Here is a 19,091-nt window from a genome sequence, read left to right as displayed (position 1 = left end):
ATAATAACTATACTAAAGAAATTGGCCCTTCAACTTTCCTAGTCTTTTCTTAGATATTTTTATCTTAGAGTAATAATAGTTTTATGATTATAATTGTCACGCAGAAAAGGAGCATCATGACATAATATGGTCAGCTGCATAAGTATACTCTTTTGAACCTTCTCAAACTCACTATTCATTCATTCAAACATTGACGTTTTGTTTTATATGTATTTTGACAAGGTACAAAAGTGTATAGCTACTTATGCAGCTGACTGTATGTACGGTCAGGTGCAGAGAAACCTGACCCCCCTCTCACAGTAACAATTTTTTCTGCACCTTACTGTACATGGTAAGTAATGTACCAGTGTGTCATACCACCTGTTCCTTATTCATGTATGTTGGGCACAATGTACATCCATATTGCCCTGTACTTATAAGATAATAGAAACTCTTCCTAACCTAGCAGTGGCTTCCCAACATCTTACACTGATCATCAGCAAAGCAAAACCACTGGTGTGAGGTTTCAGACTGGTTAGTAGTTTTTCCTTTCCACAGCCTAAAACAACCACAAGCAGTATTGTAACAGTACTGCTTCATAATTAGCCTGTGTCTGAACTTTTTTTTTATCAGCAAAGGCTACATAAATAAAACACAAAACACCAGGAGAATCAGAGCAGTATATTCATAATGTACATTAGTTCGGCTACCGCAGCCGCGGCGGCGCTAGTCAGATGGTGGGGAGGTGCCCCCGCGTGTCGCCCTCCAGCTTCTTCCCCTTTGGGGGGTGGGAGCGGTCCGACACGTGGAGTTGGGGCAGCAGCGGCGAGGATTGTACCTGAGGAAGGAAAACCTCTATTAGCTAAGTGTTTATGAGTATTATATCCTGCCTCCCTATGTATAACTAACAGGTCAATTAACGTGCTACGAGAAAGGTGATCTTTTCATCTGAAATAATTCGTCGTTGTCGTCATAGTTCTTAAACTCTGCATGCTGTAGTGGCTGTAGGTCGGTCAGAAGATGTAGATTCTACATAAAACCCGTAGGGGTATATTATACGAGCAATCGAGTGATGGGAGACGTAAAGCAGCATGGGACACCCTCCAGTTAATTTCTAATGGCAGTTAGGACGTTGGTGTTTCCACTCCAGAAATCGAGCCAAAATAGTATTTTTTCTGATGCTAGTGCTAGTGACCTGCGCCCGCCGCGACCGCTCGTACTCCTCGTGCTCCGACCGCGGCGCGGTGAACATGAAGGTCTCGAAGATGGGGTGCCGCAGCAGCTGCTCGCACGTCCAGCGGGCACCGGGGTCGTTGTCCAGGCACTTCTGGAATGTTACACAGAGAGTATTAGAGGCAAAGGCTTGGCAAAGGGGATAGAGCCGTGTCTAGGCACTTCTGGAATGTTCCACAGAGAGTGCTAGAGGCAAAAGTGATAGGACGGTGGTATTTGTGGTCCAAGCAGTTCTGAATGATCAGAGTATTAGAGGTGATATACCTATCGCTGGTCTGACGATAGGGTCGTGTCTTAAATGTTAGAAGCTATTTAAGTACCGCTGGCGTCTAGACAAAAGAGAAAGAGTCGTTGTCAAGGCCTTCTGGAATGTTCGACAGAGTATTAGTGGTGTTATACCACTGGGCTGATGATAGGATCATGTCTAAGTACTTCTGGAAAGTTTTAGGTACAGAGTATTAGAGGGAATGGAGTGCTCTACTGATGATATGGTCGTTGTAAAAGCACTTCTGGAATGTTCGATGAATGACATGTTAGATGCAGTAGGCAAAATGAGAAAAGAGGTGAGGAAAACCCAAATGATGTCCTTTTCATACGTACTTATATAGATACCGTGTACTACTAATGATGACAACGGCCATCGTATTGAAACAATGCGCTGCAACCTATCTACCCCACCTAACCTACGCTTAAATCTAGAAATGATAGTTTTGTTATCATTAACAAGTGCAACCAACCTTCAAAAAGTCTAACACAAGTTCGTTGTTTGCATATCGTTGCGGTATCTTCTTCTCCAGGGGCTCATAGCTCGTTGGCTCCGGTAACGCCATCCCCTGAAATGTGAAAAACACCAATAAAAAAATAGAAGGATTGCAGAGAAAATAAACGTGGTACATAGTTAGGTGAGTACCTAAGTCGGTAGGTTTACGTGAAACAAAATAAAGGGGCGGTAACTATAATAGCTACCTAACCAAACCAAGTTACTTATTCCTTGTAATCGAAAGAGCTTAAATTAACTAAGCTATTTAAGCTAATGGATATTCCTTTTATTCCTACAGTGACCTTCCATTTATAAATCTGTCCACCATAGTAACTAGGTACTTAACTTACCTAATAGAAAGTAGTCAATTTAACTAAAAAGTTTACAGACGATGCTAAAGCGATATACAGTTATGATGATTCACTACACCATCGCTGATTTTGCCCGAATAGCGATCCATATCGATTGCTAAAAGTACCTACCTATATTATTTTCTAGGCTATCGATCCTGAAATAATAACACAGCAGGTTGAACTGAAAACTTGCCTTTGCGTGAGTCCACCGTTTCATGAGGCATGTTTAGGTGTTCGTGTTATACTCATTAGGTATTTATTTTTTAAATTTGCATAGCATAAGAATACGAATTTGTACCCAAGTACCTACTTAAATAACTAAATGATGGACTGGTAAACACCCCACTTTCCTAATGTAGGAGCTTACTATAGGACTACCTACCTACCTACGTTTGTGATTTTGGCTAGCCTTTTTCCAGGCTAGTTCGCCAGTAAATAGTTCGCCAGGAAATATTTATAGCCTTTCCAATTGCAATTCCTGGATATTCATCACTTGTAATGATTTACCTTACACAATTAAAACGCATGAAAGAATTCGCATTCGCAGTTATGTACATACCTAGTTACATTTAAGAATAACAAAGTACCTAACTAGGTACTTATTCTAAATCTCAACTGCCTCATCCTTTTCCTTATAGCAAGTCGGATGACAAACACTATAGCTTTCGCTTGACATGCTTGAGTTTATCACCGTGGTAAAATCATTGGCCAGTCAATTTATCACCATTCCCTAACCACCCATTTCCTCACCTGAAAGAAGCTGTTCTGTGAGAAGATGGTCATGTGCCGCGGCAGGAAGTCGCCCAGGGTCTTCCTGATGAGGTAGAGCTGGTCCAGGTCACTCTTGCCGGGCCACAGCGCCTCGCTGGACAGCAGCTCCGCGAATACGCACCCTGGGGGTGAGGATTAGGGTAATTTGAAGACTGTAGTGGTCCATTCAATATTGACGAAAAATTATTTTAGCTTAGAAGTTGCCGTCAGGTTATGATGGTAAGGTGTAGTCTGACTATCGGCTATCCTGAAGGTCTTGGGTTTGTGTAGTGTGATATAAGTACTTATATCCTTCCCAGCCTTGGACTGTTGTGGGCTGTATGCCTTTTTCTATAATATATCCTATTATCTGAAGAGTTGTTAGCCTGCACCTGGCCCACTCGGACGAAACATTATAAACTGCCTTCCTAAGATGGAACCATTTCCCACCATGATGTGCTTGTTTCGGGTATCCAACCCACAGTAAGTATTGTATTTGTGTCTAGATATGTGTGTTTTTCATACCAATAGCCCACACGTCGACAGGCGTACTATACAGGGTGTCCCCGACCAGCAGCTCGGGCGCGCGGTACCACCGCGTCGCCACGTAATCCGTGTAGTTCTCGCCTGGACCTGTAACAAGTCCATAAGTTAACTAGGTCCAGCAGTCAACTAGGTCCAGATGTCAACTAGGTCCTCGACCTCGTATTAGCGGAGAAAAATACTAGATACCGTCTAGGATTTGTCACCTTGGGGAAAGGATTAGCCAGTCAGAATAACGTCTTACGCTGCCTGCCGAGGGGCCCTACCACGAAGTCAAAACGAAGTCATTTATTAGAATCCGAAAATCGTTGTCGAAGCAAGTTTAAGTACCTATGTAACTACTTAGGTACTGTTTACATAAATAAAATACAGATACGTCACTCAGGAAAAGCTCCTTTCTTACAACATAAAATAACAAAGTACTTTAACTAAGTAGGTAAGTAGGTTCTACCTTTTTTGGCATAAGATTTATTTGCCTAATCTCGTATTGCATAGTAACGTTTGGTCAAAGTCTCGTTACGCCGAAAATCGTATGGCATAAATCTCGTTTAGTAAAAAGTTATTTCGCATAACATTGTTTAGCATAATAATGGTATTGCCAAATCTTGAATAGCCTAATAATGCTATGGCATAGGTTTATACAAAATAATAATATTCGTTTGGCTTTAACTTTGACGGAGCGTCTCCCTACATAGCGCAAACTGGTGCCTTGTATTGTTTTCGCTGTTTGGAAAACGCTCCGCTCCGCTTCGCTGCGCTCCGCTTTGGTTTTGATGAACATGTGCACCTAACACGCTCCTCCTCGCTTTGCTCGTCGTCGCACCTATTTTTAGGTTTCTATCTCATGGGGTTTGTAATAATTATATTGGTCTTTAACTTTCGATTTTTTGATCATACATTATCGTGATTTTCGGGATGTAGGAGAAAAATACACAATTTGTACATTTACTACATACTTAATATATTATTTATTAAGATAACATTAGGAGAAACAAGATTATACATAGGTATAGACGAACATAAATTCTCGACATCAGAACCAAGAGGGCCGATGTCCATTTTTGCAACTTTTCAGTAGAGCTAAAATAAACTTTTAACTCAGTATAAAACAAACACAGATGTTTGTTTTGGAGTTCAAATACATTATTTCGCTCGGCTAGTTAATGACAATACAAAAGCGTTTTATTTGAAAACAATTCCTATGCTATATTAGCGACAAAATCAAGTTTTGTGTCTTTGAGTATGGATATCAGCCCCATTTTTCGACTGTAAATAGTAACTTAAAGGCTCACGTCAATAAAAGACCTTACGGCTGTATAGATTTTAAAAACACTAGACCAAAAATCAAAGCCGTTGTTAACATCGGACCTTTTGGTTCAATAAAATAGAATATAACTTTAAAAAAATCCCTATATCTATTATAACAACAGACTGTTTGGTTCGGGGAAAATAGTATTTAAGTTGAATTTTGGCTTGTATATGTCTACATAAGATTCAATGGCTCTAAAAAATAAAAAATAACTACGGTATACTTTTATTTAAAACTATTTGGTTCAAATTGAAATAAAATTGCACTTAAGAAAATGAAACAAATGGCCAAATTTTGTGTAATATACGACTCTTTGGCTCTGAAATTATTTATTATATTCAAGAAAATTAAACAAAAGACCCAAATGTGTGTTATATACGACTCTTTGGTTCTGAAATTATAAATGTTTGAAGTTTTTATTAAAAAAATAGAAATTGTAAAACAGGTATGTACAACTAATAAAACGACAAAAACCAATGATGGCCCTGTAAGTCGTGGTCCAAAAGAAAACGGGCGATAGGTAGCATCATTACCAGCATTAATTAGTTATATTTATGACCGTATTGCACTAGAAAATCTTTAGAAAAAATATGCTTTTATCGACAAGCTGTTGTAAATTCATTAGTAAAGGCCTAGAACATTTCCCCGGACTAGAATGGAAACTGAGGAAAGTCATCATCCTACCGATAACCAGAAAGGACTGCCGATACCCGCGAAGCTATCGTTCCATCACGCTATCGTGCGGAGCAGTTTGGTTTCCACAGTAGTTCACAACGCTGCAGCTTGGGCGCTTCCTGCATCTTATGGTTTTGAACGCTACAAGGGCCGAACATATTCGTTCGATCGTGTGTGGCATGCGGGACTGCTGTACAAGTTGTCTCAGACGACCACGTCGCTTTCAATTGTGCAGACAGCGGCTTCATTCCTGGACGAACGGTGTTTCTACGTTTTAGTCGAGGACGCCGACTCCACCCTGCGCAAGATCTAGAGTTCCTCAGAGCAGCTGTCTGACTCTATGTGGCCTAAACAGACGATATACTAACACTGGCAAGCAAGTGTGGAGACAACGTGGTTTTATTGGCTAAAATTGTGTAGTTCTTCTCAACTCAGAAAGCAAACATGGCCGTATCAAAAACTGAATCACCTGCCGGAATGGCTGGAAAAGTGGTGCATGGTGGTCAACGTGGGCACTGCGATGTTGTCCAGCTGCACGCCGGCTAAGAAGCTGCAACCCCGAAGTAATTTCGTCGTCTGAAGATCCTCAGTCAATCAACTCAGTCAAGTATACCTGAGGGTGACGATTGAGCGCTCGCTCACCATGAGTGTGCAAGCGGTCAACACAGTCTACAAGGCGAATGCCAAATGGGCTATGCTCTGTCCCATGTTGGCTTCCCAACTCCTTCTGCGCACGAAGCTGGGGATCTTTAAAACATACATGCGTTTCCGTATTAACTACGCCGCTCCGGCGTACTCACTATGCTCGACAACCAACTGCAAGAGGCTCCATGTACAGCAGAACCTGACTCTGAGGACTATCGTCGGGGCCGAATGGTACGTTAGAATTGACGTCATCATCCGCGACCACAAGATCAAGTCGGTAGAGGAGTTTGTGATCCGTCTGCCGCGTATCATGTAAGATCCCGCCTAGAATAGGCCGCACAAACATCTTCACTGCCTCAGCCCACCTATAACCGGCCTCACAAAGGCAGACCCTATCCTTGCGAGCTCCTACTGTTGGCACCAGCCGACGAAACTGCTCCCTGAGTCTATCCACCGAACCGGACAACATTCATCGGGAGCTAAGCCGGCGTCCTAAGAATTAAGCGGCCGCATGCCACCTGACTGAATAGGCATCCGGAAGGCTGAGGAGCTGAAAGCCCGGGCAAGGAGTAAATCCCTAAAGAAAAAATTTCACTTGCTTGTAGAATTCGTAGTTACTTCACCAGCCAGACAGACAAACCTTAAAGATAGAAATTCTGAACAATTCTGCTTCCTTTGCAGCCTATTTTGAAGGAAGGAAATTGCAACTTTATTATTTATCCTGTCTCCTTCCTATCTGCATGTTTAGGTATCCCAAGACCTCAGAAGCGTAGGGCTTCTTTGAAAGTATCGTACCGTAGGGACCATTTAAATATAAAAATCTTGTATGTCTCAAATAAATAGATAAGATATGAATTATATATATCTCACAACAAGGATAAGTAAAATCGGTGGGCTTATTATTTAAAGTAAGTCAATCAGGTAGGTAGGTGGAGAGATTTTCCACCTGTCTACCAGATTGACTTGGCAATCGTACTAAGCAATGTAATTTAATAAACTCATAATTATGTATTAGTTGTGAGGTATACAGTGTTTTCATGCAATTTTCAAGTCAATCTAATTATTTAAGACATACAAGATTTTTGCTTATATAACTTAAAATATAGGAGAACCCTTTAGTAGAAACTGATAAAATAAACTTACTTGGTATTAAGTACGTGAAACTCACAATTTGCTTTGTCTCGCTCATACTCTGTGAAAAAACTAGTGCTGTCTCTTTTTAATTCGGGGTTTTATGAACTTAACTGAATATGTTTCGAACCATAAGGTCTGATGTGAAAATGTGACCGCATAGAAGTGATATTTAGTCGGACAAAAGGGTACGTTATTGATATGAGACCAACTATTTGCAAGTACTTCTGGACTGTTGTTTACAACCGACCGTAAAAAATAACATTATTTTCATATGTGTACAGCCATAACGTCTGAAATTATAAACAGTCTGTATGGTTCCAGAGTACTGTGGATATGCGACCACTTTTAAGAAATTTAACTTTTGAACGAAAAGAGATAGAGATACGTGAGTTAGACTAAAAGAAAGAGGACAAAAAACTGATAGAAGATCTCTTAAAAAGTGATTTTCGCAAAAAGTGGACATCGGCCCTCTTGGTTCTGATGTCGAGAATTTGAGCAAACGAAACTTAGGTGTTTAAAGATTGTGCCTAAAGAGTTTTAGACGAAACGAGCCTTATGCCACATAAGTCTTGGCAAAGTGATGGTTCGGCCAAAAAAGTTTAGACCATGCGAGTTATGCAAAATGAGTTTTGGTCAATAAAGATTATGCGAGATGAGCGGAACCCAGGTAAGTACTACCTACCTACTAGGTAGTTTATGGTTATGTTGTTCAAGTTTAGTGTGAATAGTTCAAGATTAAACCATAGATCTTGGGTGCAATAAAGTTGCCCACCTTCTACACACATTAGGTAGACCTAGGTAGTAGGTACACAGTACACACCAAAATTAGTGTTATCGTGTTAAAACAGAGTTGAGTGATCCAATATTAATATTAGGTACCTAGGTACTTCACACCACATACCTAAGTAGGTAAATACTTATACATCTGTAAAGTATTCGTGAAAATATAGCGTGACTTAAGATTATTTGATTTAGGTATTAGCGTCTTGTATTTTTGTAGTCTAAATCCATAATTTACACACTAATCATTGATCATAATAACTAAGTACTTCTGTAAACTTTATCGATTTACAAATCTTTCCAGTATATGTTTAATACCCACCTTTGAAATCGACTTCTTTAGAAGTTAGTAAGTACTTAACTACCTACTTATGTAGATTTCTTCAGAAAAGTTTCAAAGTTTCAGTTCATAGGAAAATTTCAGTAGGTATAAGTAAATACAGAATATCTACAACTTGATGAATGTTTTGAGCTTCTGCGAATTCGCTTTCTATTTTTATCACAAAAGTTTCGTATCGGATTGACCCCGAAATACCCTAACGACTGTAGCCTTGGGTGGAAAACCTATTGTTCAATTTATAGAAGGGGAAATAAGTATTTTTCAGGCGAGGCACGTGGATCAGTGGGTCGTGAATACGGTTGTTGTCAGAAATAACCGCTGGTAGATAGAATAACTTAGGTGTATTATTTTTAGGGTTGAATCACATTAGAGCCCCTTGCATAAGTCCAGTTTTTTTAAGTAAACCTCTATACAATTATATAGGGTGGAATTCTATCTTATTTATATTATAGTGTATGTTGGCAGGTTATAATGGAGTGCGTCATACTGAGCAACTTTAATAGCAAAGTCTAAAATCGCGAAAAAAAACCACCTGTCTTATAGTATACCTATTTATAAGTAGGTACTATATTAGTTTCCTACCCTGCCCATACTTAATGTAGGTATAGAGCAGCCAATAATCTCCCGTTGCAAACTTGTCTAGTTACTAGAAACTGGGACTGATGGATTCAAGATACCTTGCAGCCCATCACGAGAGCTGCATGTCAGGCTTAGGCTACGTCATACGAGTAAACTTGCTTAGTTACGTTGATAAAAGTTCAGACGTCACCATCAGCCCTCACCCTTGCGGCGCTGACCCATTTCGGGGGAGAGGAGAGGGTTGTGTGATTTGTGTGCGTGTGTGTGCTTATGTATGCAAAAATATCCTCGCTTGGCAGTTCATTTCAAGTGTAGGTACTATATTCTATTCGCGCTATGCACCTGGCTCTCTCAAATGGAACCTTTGTGCATATCCCAAAGGTCTAAACTGCCTTCCTAAGCTTGGACCATTTCCCACCACGCTTGTCCACTGCGGGTGGGTCGGTTCGCATATAGATCTATATTAACTAAATCTAGATATCCAGGTTTCCTCACGATGTTTTTCTTCACCGAGCGCTTACCCGACTGAATTACCACCGCTCTTGTGTGTGGTGCTAATATCGCAATTTATTGCAAAGGCTTTCTACTATTTCTCTCGCCAACTGGTTAATATATTTTTTATTTATTTATTTATTTATTTATTCTTCATTGCACAATATACAAAAGTAATTATGTACAATTAGGTGGACTTAATGCTAAAAGCATTTTGTACCAGTCAACCTACAGGAGGTACAGGGAGTAAATTGTATGGGAGTGCAAAAAAAAAGAACTTATTTAAGACAATTTCAGCGAAGAAAACTAAATATGTACTACTTAAATATAATATCCTACAACAATGGACAACATTTCATTTTCTTTACCCTATATTTTTATTAGTTATTCGGAAAGTTTATAAAAAATTAGTGGACCCGTATTTTTTTATTTTGTTTATACATACATTTTTACATGTTATATTTAACTTTAAAGTTAATTATTTTAAAACCGGAAGTGACGTCACATATTAGGCTCAATTTTTATTTTTGTGTATTGCCTGAGTCTCGAAAAAAACATAAATGACACTGACAAGTGACATTTAAACTTTGTTTACATGCCAACCAACAAATGGGTCATTTTCAAATGACCTTGATATTTCTAATGATGGAAAGTAGGTACTTATCATGTAAAAAAATAAGCAGAAGCATTTTTTCAGCTGTGTAGGCGGTGGCATGCTCTGGGACATATTATATAGAGGTCATCTCTAATTAATAAATAAAAAAAATAGTCAGAAAGTGTCAGAACAGAATTAATGAAAATGACCCAAATAAACAACAACGGCACGATAAAACGTCAACGTCAATCAAAAATGAAAGTGACAGTTACTTTGTTTTTAAATCTATAGGCTTTGATCATCAAAATGCATCGCACCTGATGCATGTCGTCATCAGCACTTTTTTACTATTTTATGATTTTATCGAAAATGATACATCCAAAAAATACAAAATCATTATTTTTGTGGCCTTTAGAGCTAAATCTCGAAATGGTTTTCGACTTATAGCAGCTTTAGTTTTTTGAAATGTTGTCCATTTATACTTATACAATATACTAATAGATAATATATAAACCTATACCTATAAAATATATACAATACATAAATACCTAATATAAATATATATACTATAATATTATTATTATATAAACACACAACAACTGAGGTGCATGAAAAAATTAACTCTCTTCTATCCTATCCTGCTGAGATAATGAGCCCGAACCAGTGATTTAAATACTGCTCGACTGGGAGCCTTCCTGATCCTGATATATCATCAAGATACCAAAACGGATGGACACAATATCAGACAATCAAGGTTAATATTGCACCACGAGGTGCACCGACCACCTCTGTTTGAATAATTTGAGTGGGCTCTTATTAGTGCACTGACCGTGACGGCTTCATGTTTCTTAATCAGTCATGTGCCAAGATACTCCTCTGATAGAGATGCGCCAAGGTCTTTAGTTAAATCCAGTACTGGCTGGTAGACATCCATAGGCGTATGACGGCTGGCGAGCTACTCTACCACAGACAGATACACAGACACGTTATATATAGTTAAACACTGCTCCTTTTCCGTCGAGGGTTAAAAATGATAGCGAAAGCTAACGTTATTTTTGACACACAATGACATGACACTTTTCATATCCATTGGCAGCAATATTAGTGCCACGGTCGCATCGTTTGTCACCTCATTGTAAGGTATTGGAAAACAGTTAAATATACCTACTTAGGTGTAAACAGTTTAGCAATGTGAATGCAAGTACACGGTTAATGTGTCAATTCAACCCAGTAGCGGTAAATTACAGTTAATGCCTAAGTATGGAAAGTAGGCTGAAGTATAGCTGCTCCCGCGGCACGGGTTTGTTATCGACGTCGAGGAATTGCTTAATTCATCCAATAACACGGCTTTCTTTCTTTCTTTCTCAGTTTCCTACTGTCAGTTTCAACAACTCTATATCTACTGATGATTGCTAGGTAGTTAGTCAAAAAGCGGCGCAAGATTCGGTACATGGGCTTCCTCGTACTTTCCATCCAGCTAGTAGATACCTACTAGTCCAGTGGACCAATAGAGACTTTTGATGCCAAATAGAGTGTCAATTAACATCAACAATAATTAGTGGTGGTTAAATAATTTGTGGAATCTTTGATAATTTTACCCCATGTACCTAGGTACATCTTTTCAACCCAGTACCTACGTACCATCAGGGTTATATTCTCCAGTGCAGAACCGCATTATTTTCTTAACTTTTGTAACTACACGTTTGCCCTTTCTGCAGTTATCCTAAGCCCTAAGTTCTAATCTCGTCCGACCAACTTTCAAGGCGAAATAAATTAAGTTAAAGCGGCAAGCCTCAAGCCAACTGGATAAATTGTAGCAACTTGTGTTTCGAAATGCAGTTAACTTATTATAAATTCATAGACTAGTTGGGAACTTGTGGGTGCAACGCTCAAGGGCGAGCGGTGAAGGTTAGAGCATTTGTGTTGAAATGTTTCCAAACCTTTTCCCAGACAGAAGTTCATACCATATAAACTTTTCACAGTAGGTACTTACCTACTTAAATAATAACTGAAAAGTAAAATACAAACAAATGTTTCAAAGTTATATTCTCAAAGCACTTTAAAGGAGTCTACACACCAAACCCGCCGACCCTACTAAAAAAGTTGTACTGATTTCTTGCCGCCGACACTCATCGACACAGCCCCATGACACATGTTGGCGGGTTGGCGGGTTTGGGTCGCCGACACCAAGCCGCCGGGCTGTGTCGGCGGGTTTGGTGTGTAGACTCCTTTATGCTCAGGAGCAATGAAAAAGTTCCACCTCGTTCATATATATATGTCACTGGAGCCTTTTCATTGCTCGCGAGTGTAGTAAGTAAGCCGAAAGAGGGTTAGATCTTTTGCCATAATATATGCTAACCTTTGAAACGGTATAATTGAAAGCTTCATCATTCTTTCTCTTTGTACCTAGATCGGAACAAGCGGCTATAGGGGCCGATAACCTACTGATAGCTGACCACCAGCTCCAAAGCCTTAAGTCTAGGTCTTGGGTTATCGGCCTATAGATCTAGCTTGACCTATACACATAGAATGATGTATGGGGTAAGCCTTCGTTTAACTGTTGAATAGATTAGATATATATGACAAAACCATAATTTTAAATTCATTTCTATTTTCGTACTACGACGCCGACGGTAGGAAAATACAAAAAGCTCAAGTTAACTAACTAGGTCTATCTCGCAAGGCGCGGTCAACGGATTTGGAATTGTATTCAAATTATGGCTTAAATTCTTAATTCGTCAATTAATGTAAGGGTTAGGCGTTCAGTTAAGTATCGCGATTGTCATTAAATTGTACTTAAACGATCTTACTTTCTATCTATAGAAGTAACAGTACGGTTTTAAAATAACGATAACAAATTACAGGGTATTTTCCCCAACCGCCTGGCATAAATTGCACCATTTCATTGGTATTATGAGTAGAGTAATGGTGCACCAGTCTGTTATAAAATGCTGAAAAACTATAGGTAAGCTAGCTACCTACAACCAACATTTCGGAAAACTAAGTGGGCACTTTCTATGTAAATTTAATCGCTAAAGCTAACTAAACTAAAACTTTACGACCACGTTAAAGTCAAATTAAGTCTAGAATATAAGAAAATAAGAAGTATACCGACCTACCTACGTTAGTACTTATGTTGGAAAGCCTAGCCTTGATTACTTTCGTCTACTTACATTTCTTCATACTTCGAGAATGATTAATGTTTAAAGGAAAGTAAAGTACTTATACTACTTATACTTAGTACTTACTTACTAAACTAGACTATAAGATGAGGTAAGTACCTGTATGGTCTATCTTCTGTGGTATCTGACTATCAAGTACATAATGAGTTCATTAATGACTTGTAATTAAGTATATAGGTAAAATTAATAATGTCTAAAAAATAACGAAAACAAATTAATTACTGGACCGTCTTCGAGCATCCACACTGAGAGAGTTTCTATTGTGCACAGAATTATCGGATGTCGCTGCACCACCTGAGTTAAAGAAAATAAAAATAAAGCTTAAGAAAATAAAGGCCTCTACACACCAAAGCCGCTGACCCGGCGGCCTCATTTTGTACTATGTTAACCCGCCGGCACTAGGCCGCCGGGCTATGCCGCCGGGTCAGCGGCTTTGGTGTGTAGAGGCCTTCAAGCGTACCTAATAGAACCTAGAAGTAAAAAAAAAAAAAATCCAATAATTATCCAGATATTGCACTATTGTATGTTCCTAGCGGGATTGATCTATTGTAGATATACCTAAGTAGAAGAGATAGATCTAAGCATCTCTTAGGTGCCTAGTCGCACCTATCATTTGAGAAAACATTATTTCTGTTGCATAACCTGCATAACACTCGATGAACACGACACATTATCATTTAAAGAAGAAGAATGAACAACTCACTGATCATCCTAGCGAATCCGAAGTCACACAGCTTGACGACCCCATCGGCCGTCAGCAGAATGTTCTCTGGCTTCACGTCGCGATGGATGCAGTTGTGTCGGTGGCAGTAGGCCACCCCCTGCAGGGTCTGCCAGATGATCTGCTTGGAGAGCAGCTCGGGGCAGCCCTGCGGAGGAGAGGGGGTTAGACCGGCAGCCCTTGGGAAGGAGATAGGGTTAGACCTGCAGGCCGTCTTAAAAGTCGTCAGTGGCGGGACGCCTATGTAACGCCTTATAAATAGTAAACAAATTGCAATTCTAACACTAGACTCAAAAGGCGAGTGGTTGAGAATCAGCTTACTATGGTTTTCCCCAGATGGGGCTAGACTTAGAGGTGATGTGTCGGTTATGATATATGATCAGAACACCATCGTCCACAAAGGGTTGGACAAAGAAGTGCTACGGTCTTATGTCATAATCCAAGCTCGATTATTCACCTGTGTTCTGGAACACACATTGCAGACACATTGTTATTAAGTAGTTCTGATAGTAAATGAGATTAATACGGAAGCATGTCTATAAATTATAATTAATAATCTAATTCGTAAGCAAAGTACTAAATAAGAATATTTATTGCACCGTCTATGCAGGAACATTTAGAGCAAATTATACATTCAGATTTGGTGACATTTAATAAGCTCGATTAGATTTCGCTACCTCATTGCCTTCTTTGTTCAAATGTATAAGACTACTTAGGTACAAGGTAAAAGGTTGAATCGAAATTCCCAGAGTACTTAGCACGACAAAATTTGTTCCGAATCAGCAAGCAGAGGCAGGGTTCCTAAACAGGTCAGCTGAGGGAGGGATCCCTAGGGATCCTGTCCATTTTTACCTACGCACATAATAGTCACAGTCACAGCAGGTCTCATCCCTTATCGGTGTATGCCCATGATTACCAATGAACAATCCGAACTCCCTGTATTGTCTGGGGGCTCACTTTATAAATTGACGAACGAATTGGTACGGTTAATGCAACGAGATAGGTGTCGCCCCATCGGTGCGTGGCGTCGCGTTGCCCCAAAGGAACGGTTATAAAAACTCGACACTACACCACTCGGTACTCACTGCGTGGTTCAACACCTCCATCAGGTTCACAGCTTCAGGCAGGAGAAGGTACTCACTGCGGGGTGCTGCTCCAGCTCGTGCAGCACGGTGTGGTCGCAGTACTCGAACACGAGGTGCAGCTTGCGCTTGCGGCGGAACACCTCGATGAGGTTCACCAGGTTCGGGTGCTTGAGGTTCTGGAGGAGAAGGGTGGGTGAGTGATGCAATTCCGTGCAAAGCGACTGTCACTCAGCAGGACTATTTAACACATCATGCAAGACGTGACAAAAGTTGAAAAGATCGGGGATAGAGGTTATTGTCGCTTCTAGGATGAGCAGTTGTAGACGATTATTGACTGATGATTAATTGGAAGATGTTGGTTATAGACCGGTCATCTATCCCAATGAAACATGGGACAGATGACCGATCTGTAAATAAAGTGAAATGAAATTTGCAGGCTCGGTGCTGCGTCTAGCTCTCCTGTCGGTCATCAAAGGCTCTTGTGAACTGATGCGTAAATCCTTGTGCACTATAATCTACTCCTGTGCCGCCTTTATCTAAACTTACAGCCATTAGGACATTAGAAATTGGGTACCCTTAATCCTCCATACCTTCAGCATCCGTATCTCCCTCAACGCAATCTTCCTGATCAGCGGATCGTCTTCATTCTCCACAAACTTCTTCACCGCCACGATCTCTCCCGTGTCCCGGTTGCGGCACTTGTACACCAGGCCGTACGAGCCCTCGCCGAGCTTCGCCAGCTTCTCGTAGCGCTCCATGGCGCGGCTGCTGGCTCGCGACCTGGAGACGGTGGAGGGGTTAATGGAAGGAATTAGCTGTGTGTGGCGGACACCTAAGCTAAACGTTCAACAGATGGCGCTCGGAACGCAATACACAAAACATGTATTAGACTTGTATGGAATCGAAGTACCTATAGAATTACTATGAAAACCTGCATCGCGGTATCGAAATTTTTCAGCTACACTGCAATAAATAGAAAACCCTAAACTTTGGGTAGCTGCCCGCTAGGCCACACCACCCGGTCTGGTAGGTGAATAAATGTAAGAATATGTTGGGGTGATCGAGGGAAGAAATCAGCTATGTGGGACATCTCACTCACGGCCATCCGACCCCACTAACTCTCTATCACGATAAGCTGCTCTACTCGTAACCACGACGCAGTAAACGTGCCGATTGACCGACAGCTCTCGTTCGTCCGTTTTTCGTCAGTATAGAATAGATAGAGTAACCCTTGTGTAAAGTTGGTTGAGCTTTGATCGTGTGAATTTGTAAGATAATAAGAGTCACCTTGCAGTTACCACATACGGGGATAGTAGGCAAATATTCATCTGTTCTGATAAAGACATAACGAAACTTCTGCTAATTTGTATGCATTTTAGGTAAGTAGATAACTAATTACTTAATTTTTGTTATTATTGGGTATACTTATAGCAAAATTATAAAAATACATATAGGTAAATTGTAAAAAGGAAATTCTTATAAAATACTTAATACCATAACCTATTATTCCTCGGAATGACATGACGTAGCAGACCATAACTGCTTTACTGATAACAGATAAGAATAGGAAAGGCAATGGAAGACCAATGTAGAGAGCAGAAGGCGATACGGGTAGCGACCGTATGTTAAATTGAGTACACCTCTCCGTGCATTACCTAGGCTGAGGCCCCATTGGTGCGTTGAGCTGCGTTGCATTGCGTCTTTCCAAAGGAACGTTCACAAAAAATATTGATGGCAGTGCAGACGACGCTGCGACGCAAGGCACCAATGGGGCCTCGCCCTATGATAAGACGGAACAATGCTCAGGATACCTCAATACACTGTGTCTCCTTCGCCGATGGAAATAGCGGTCCAGTCCACCGAAGGATGACGGTAAATGTATTTTTTTATCAAATCTTCGTGATCCTCTGACTGATTCCTGAGCGCCCCTCGCTTGCCCACACTAACTACGCTGTCGTAGTCATCATCCATCGGTAGGTACACGTCAACGTAGTCTTGTTTCTCTGTGATTGGTACGTCGCGCATCGTCGGTACATAGTGCTATTGATAAATAAATGCTTTCCTCGATGCAATGTAATAGTATGCTATATAAATATCTAACTATAAGTAAGTAGTTAAATTGTTTACTAACGCTAACGATCTATTAATTAATTAGGCTATATTTAGGTAAGTAAGTATTGCATATAAAATGTAGCTTGTTAATCGAGTCAAAACGTTGGAGAGGTCACGTAGCCTCAATTATTATTCAGTACTCAGGTATAGTACCTGCATACCTACATTAAAAACAATCCCTTAGGTCTAATAAGTATCTTAGGTCTGAGAACATAATAGCAATCTACCTATAGGTAACTTAGTTTACTAATTAACTATGTAGGTAACTAGTTACATACACGTGTAAAAACCTGAATAATTAAAATAAAAATCAGACATTCTAGAATAGGATATAAATTAATTAATTAGCTTTTATACTTAAATAACATTTCCTAGTTTAAAATATTGGCCTGCTCTAGATTTTGCGACTCTACCTATACTATAAATAACTCACATGCCTTCTTAAAATAAAAAAATGAAGAAACTGCCTAAGCGCTTGTCAGACTCAAAGGAATGCTGGTTCCGCGCCACTAACTTTTAAATACCTAACTTTTGGCTTTTGGATTCAAATCGGCACATTGCATCTGTAAAAACTCATGAAATTATGTTCCTGATCTAAGTATTATACTTAACTACCTTATTCGGTCAGTAGAATCGCATTTGTCCGGTCTTTTGCAAGTCTATCAGTTTTAACCTATAATATTATAAGATTCACCTTCTCGGCAGCAGCGGCAGATTGTTGCCAAATAACCACAGACGTTTATCACCGAACCATTTCTCCATGCAGGAACCCACGTTCTTCCACACTTTAAAACTCGATGGCTCCACGTCCAATTCACCGGGCAACTTCATTCGAGATCTTTTCCCAACACTAGCTCAACCATTTCCCGCTAATTTTATTTTTTTAAAATATTACGAGCGAATTGTTTTTTTTTCCTACGGGCACAGAAAACACGGTGTTTTCGCTATGAAAGTAGAAATGCTTTTAGTTGTTAGTTACGGGTGGTATCGATCGCGGGTTTGTTTACAGTTTGTGTGGGCCTGTGTACATGACAACCGCAGTGCTAGGGCTAAATGTAGACCGAGGGCTACCACTGATTTCTATCAGTCGTAACCTAGCTAGGTGTAGTGGCATTTAAGCTTTTCTACCTACTTCGATCAATTTTTTTAAGACAAAAGATAATACTTACTACTTTATAGTACCTAGCTGTAGAAACCTAGATTAACCGCTATACTGTCAAAGCAAGATAGCAATAAATGTTTGGTGCGAGCGTGGTGCAAGCCATCCTTAGTTAGCATGAAATAAAAAAGAATGTGAATATTCTAGTAGTTAGTTTCTAATATTTTAGTAGAGTCGTCAGCCTATTTTTGTGCAAAAACCAATGATCATTCAGGCGCCCCCGCCACATGATCCTGTAGGTAATCTTTCACTTCTGGACATGCTAATACCTAATACCACTTAGCTTTTTAAATGCTTACCTAGACAGGATAATTACGATACTTACGAATGATAATGGTACGATACTTACCTTCTAACATTATTAGACTAATCTCGACAGCTAAACTGCTATAAAATAGTTAGTGTTGAAAACTTCCCCCGAGCTCCTGGACTATAACAATTTTCATGACCTTCGGCCTTCAACATTTAAAATCGAAGTTAGTAACTGGGTACCTACCTTTCGCAGTAACTAGACTTTTATTAATATGAGTTTTTATGCTCCTTTTAAGTATTTAAGTACCTATAAGTAATTTTAGCTTTCTTATGTAAGATTTAATAAAATAATTTTTGTACTTAAGTACCTACTTACATATAGTTACTTAAAAGATCAAAATCAAAAATATTTA

At 39.8% G+C, this 19,091-nt stretch overlaps 1 protein-coding gene across 4 annotated transcripts; it reads right to left on the bottom strand.

The window, feature by feature from the left end:
- Nucleotides 1-640: 640 nt before the first annotated feature.
- LOC105383895 (cyclin-dependent kinase-like 4) lies at nucleotides 641-18,212 on the bottom strand. 4 transcript variants are annotated; one of them, XM_038107190.2, is made up of 10 exons: nucleotides 17,962-18,212; nucleotides 15,746-15,935; nucleotides 15,212-15,331; nucleotides 14,053-14,218; nucleotides 13,572-13,643; nucleotides 3,601-3,708; nucleotides 3,076-3,218; nucleotides 1,950-2,045; nucleotides 1,175-1,306; nucleotides 641-817 (listed from the first exon to the last, which is right to left on the bottom strand). In XM_038107190.2, exons 1-10 carry the CDS (start codon nucleotides 18,096-18,098, stop codon nucleotides 710-712), a joined length of 1,272 nt encoding a protein of 423 aa, XP_037963118.2. In that variant the 5' UTR covers nucleotides 18,099-18,212; the 3' UTR covers nucleotides 641-709. The 4 variants fall into 4 exon arrangements, with proteins under 4 accessions (XP_037963118.2, XP_037963120.2, XP_037963119.2 ...); XM_038107192.2 differs by lacking the exon at nucleotides 17,962-18,212 and adding an exon at nucleotides 16,443-16,619; XM_038107191.2 differs by lacking the exon at nucleotides 13,572-13,643 and having other exon boundaries at nucleotides 17,962-18,209.
- Nucleotides 18,213-19,091: the final 879 nt, after the last annotated feature.

The sequence above is a fragment of the Plutella xylostella genome, chromosome 25 (genome assembly GCF_932276165.1).
Source record: "Plutella xylostella chromosome 25, ilPluXylo3.1, whole genome shotgun sequence".
Classification (NCBI taxonomy): domain Eukaryota; kingdom Metazoa; phylum Arthropoda; class Insecta; order Lepidoptera; family Plutellidae; genus Plutella; species Plutella xylostella.
The sequence above is the reverse complement of the archived record's forward strand: the minus strand, read 5'-3'. Positions and strand labels throughout refer to the sequence as shown.

Excerpts from the sequence above, each read along its gene's own strand:
- LOC105383895 (XM_038107190.2), bottom strand. The coding sequence starts at position 18,098 with ATGAAGTTGCCCGGTGAATTGGACGTGGAGCCATCGAGTTTTAAAGTG. Across the intron at positions 3,219-3,600 it reads TGTCGACGTGTGGGCTATTG|GGTGCGTATTCGCGGAGCTG; the intron begins GTATGAAAAACA and ends CCTCACCCCCAG. Across the intron at positions 1,307-1,949 it reads TTGTGTTAGACTTTTTGAAG|AAGTGCCTGGACAACGACCC; the intron begins GTTGGTTGCACT and ends GTAACATTCCAG.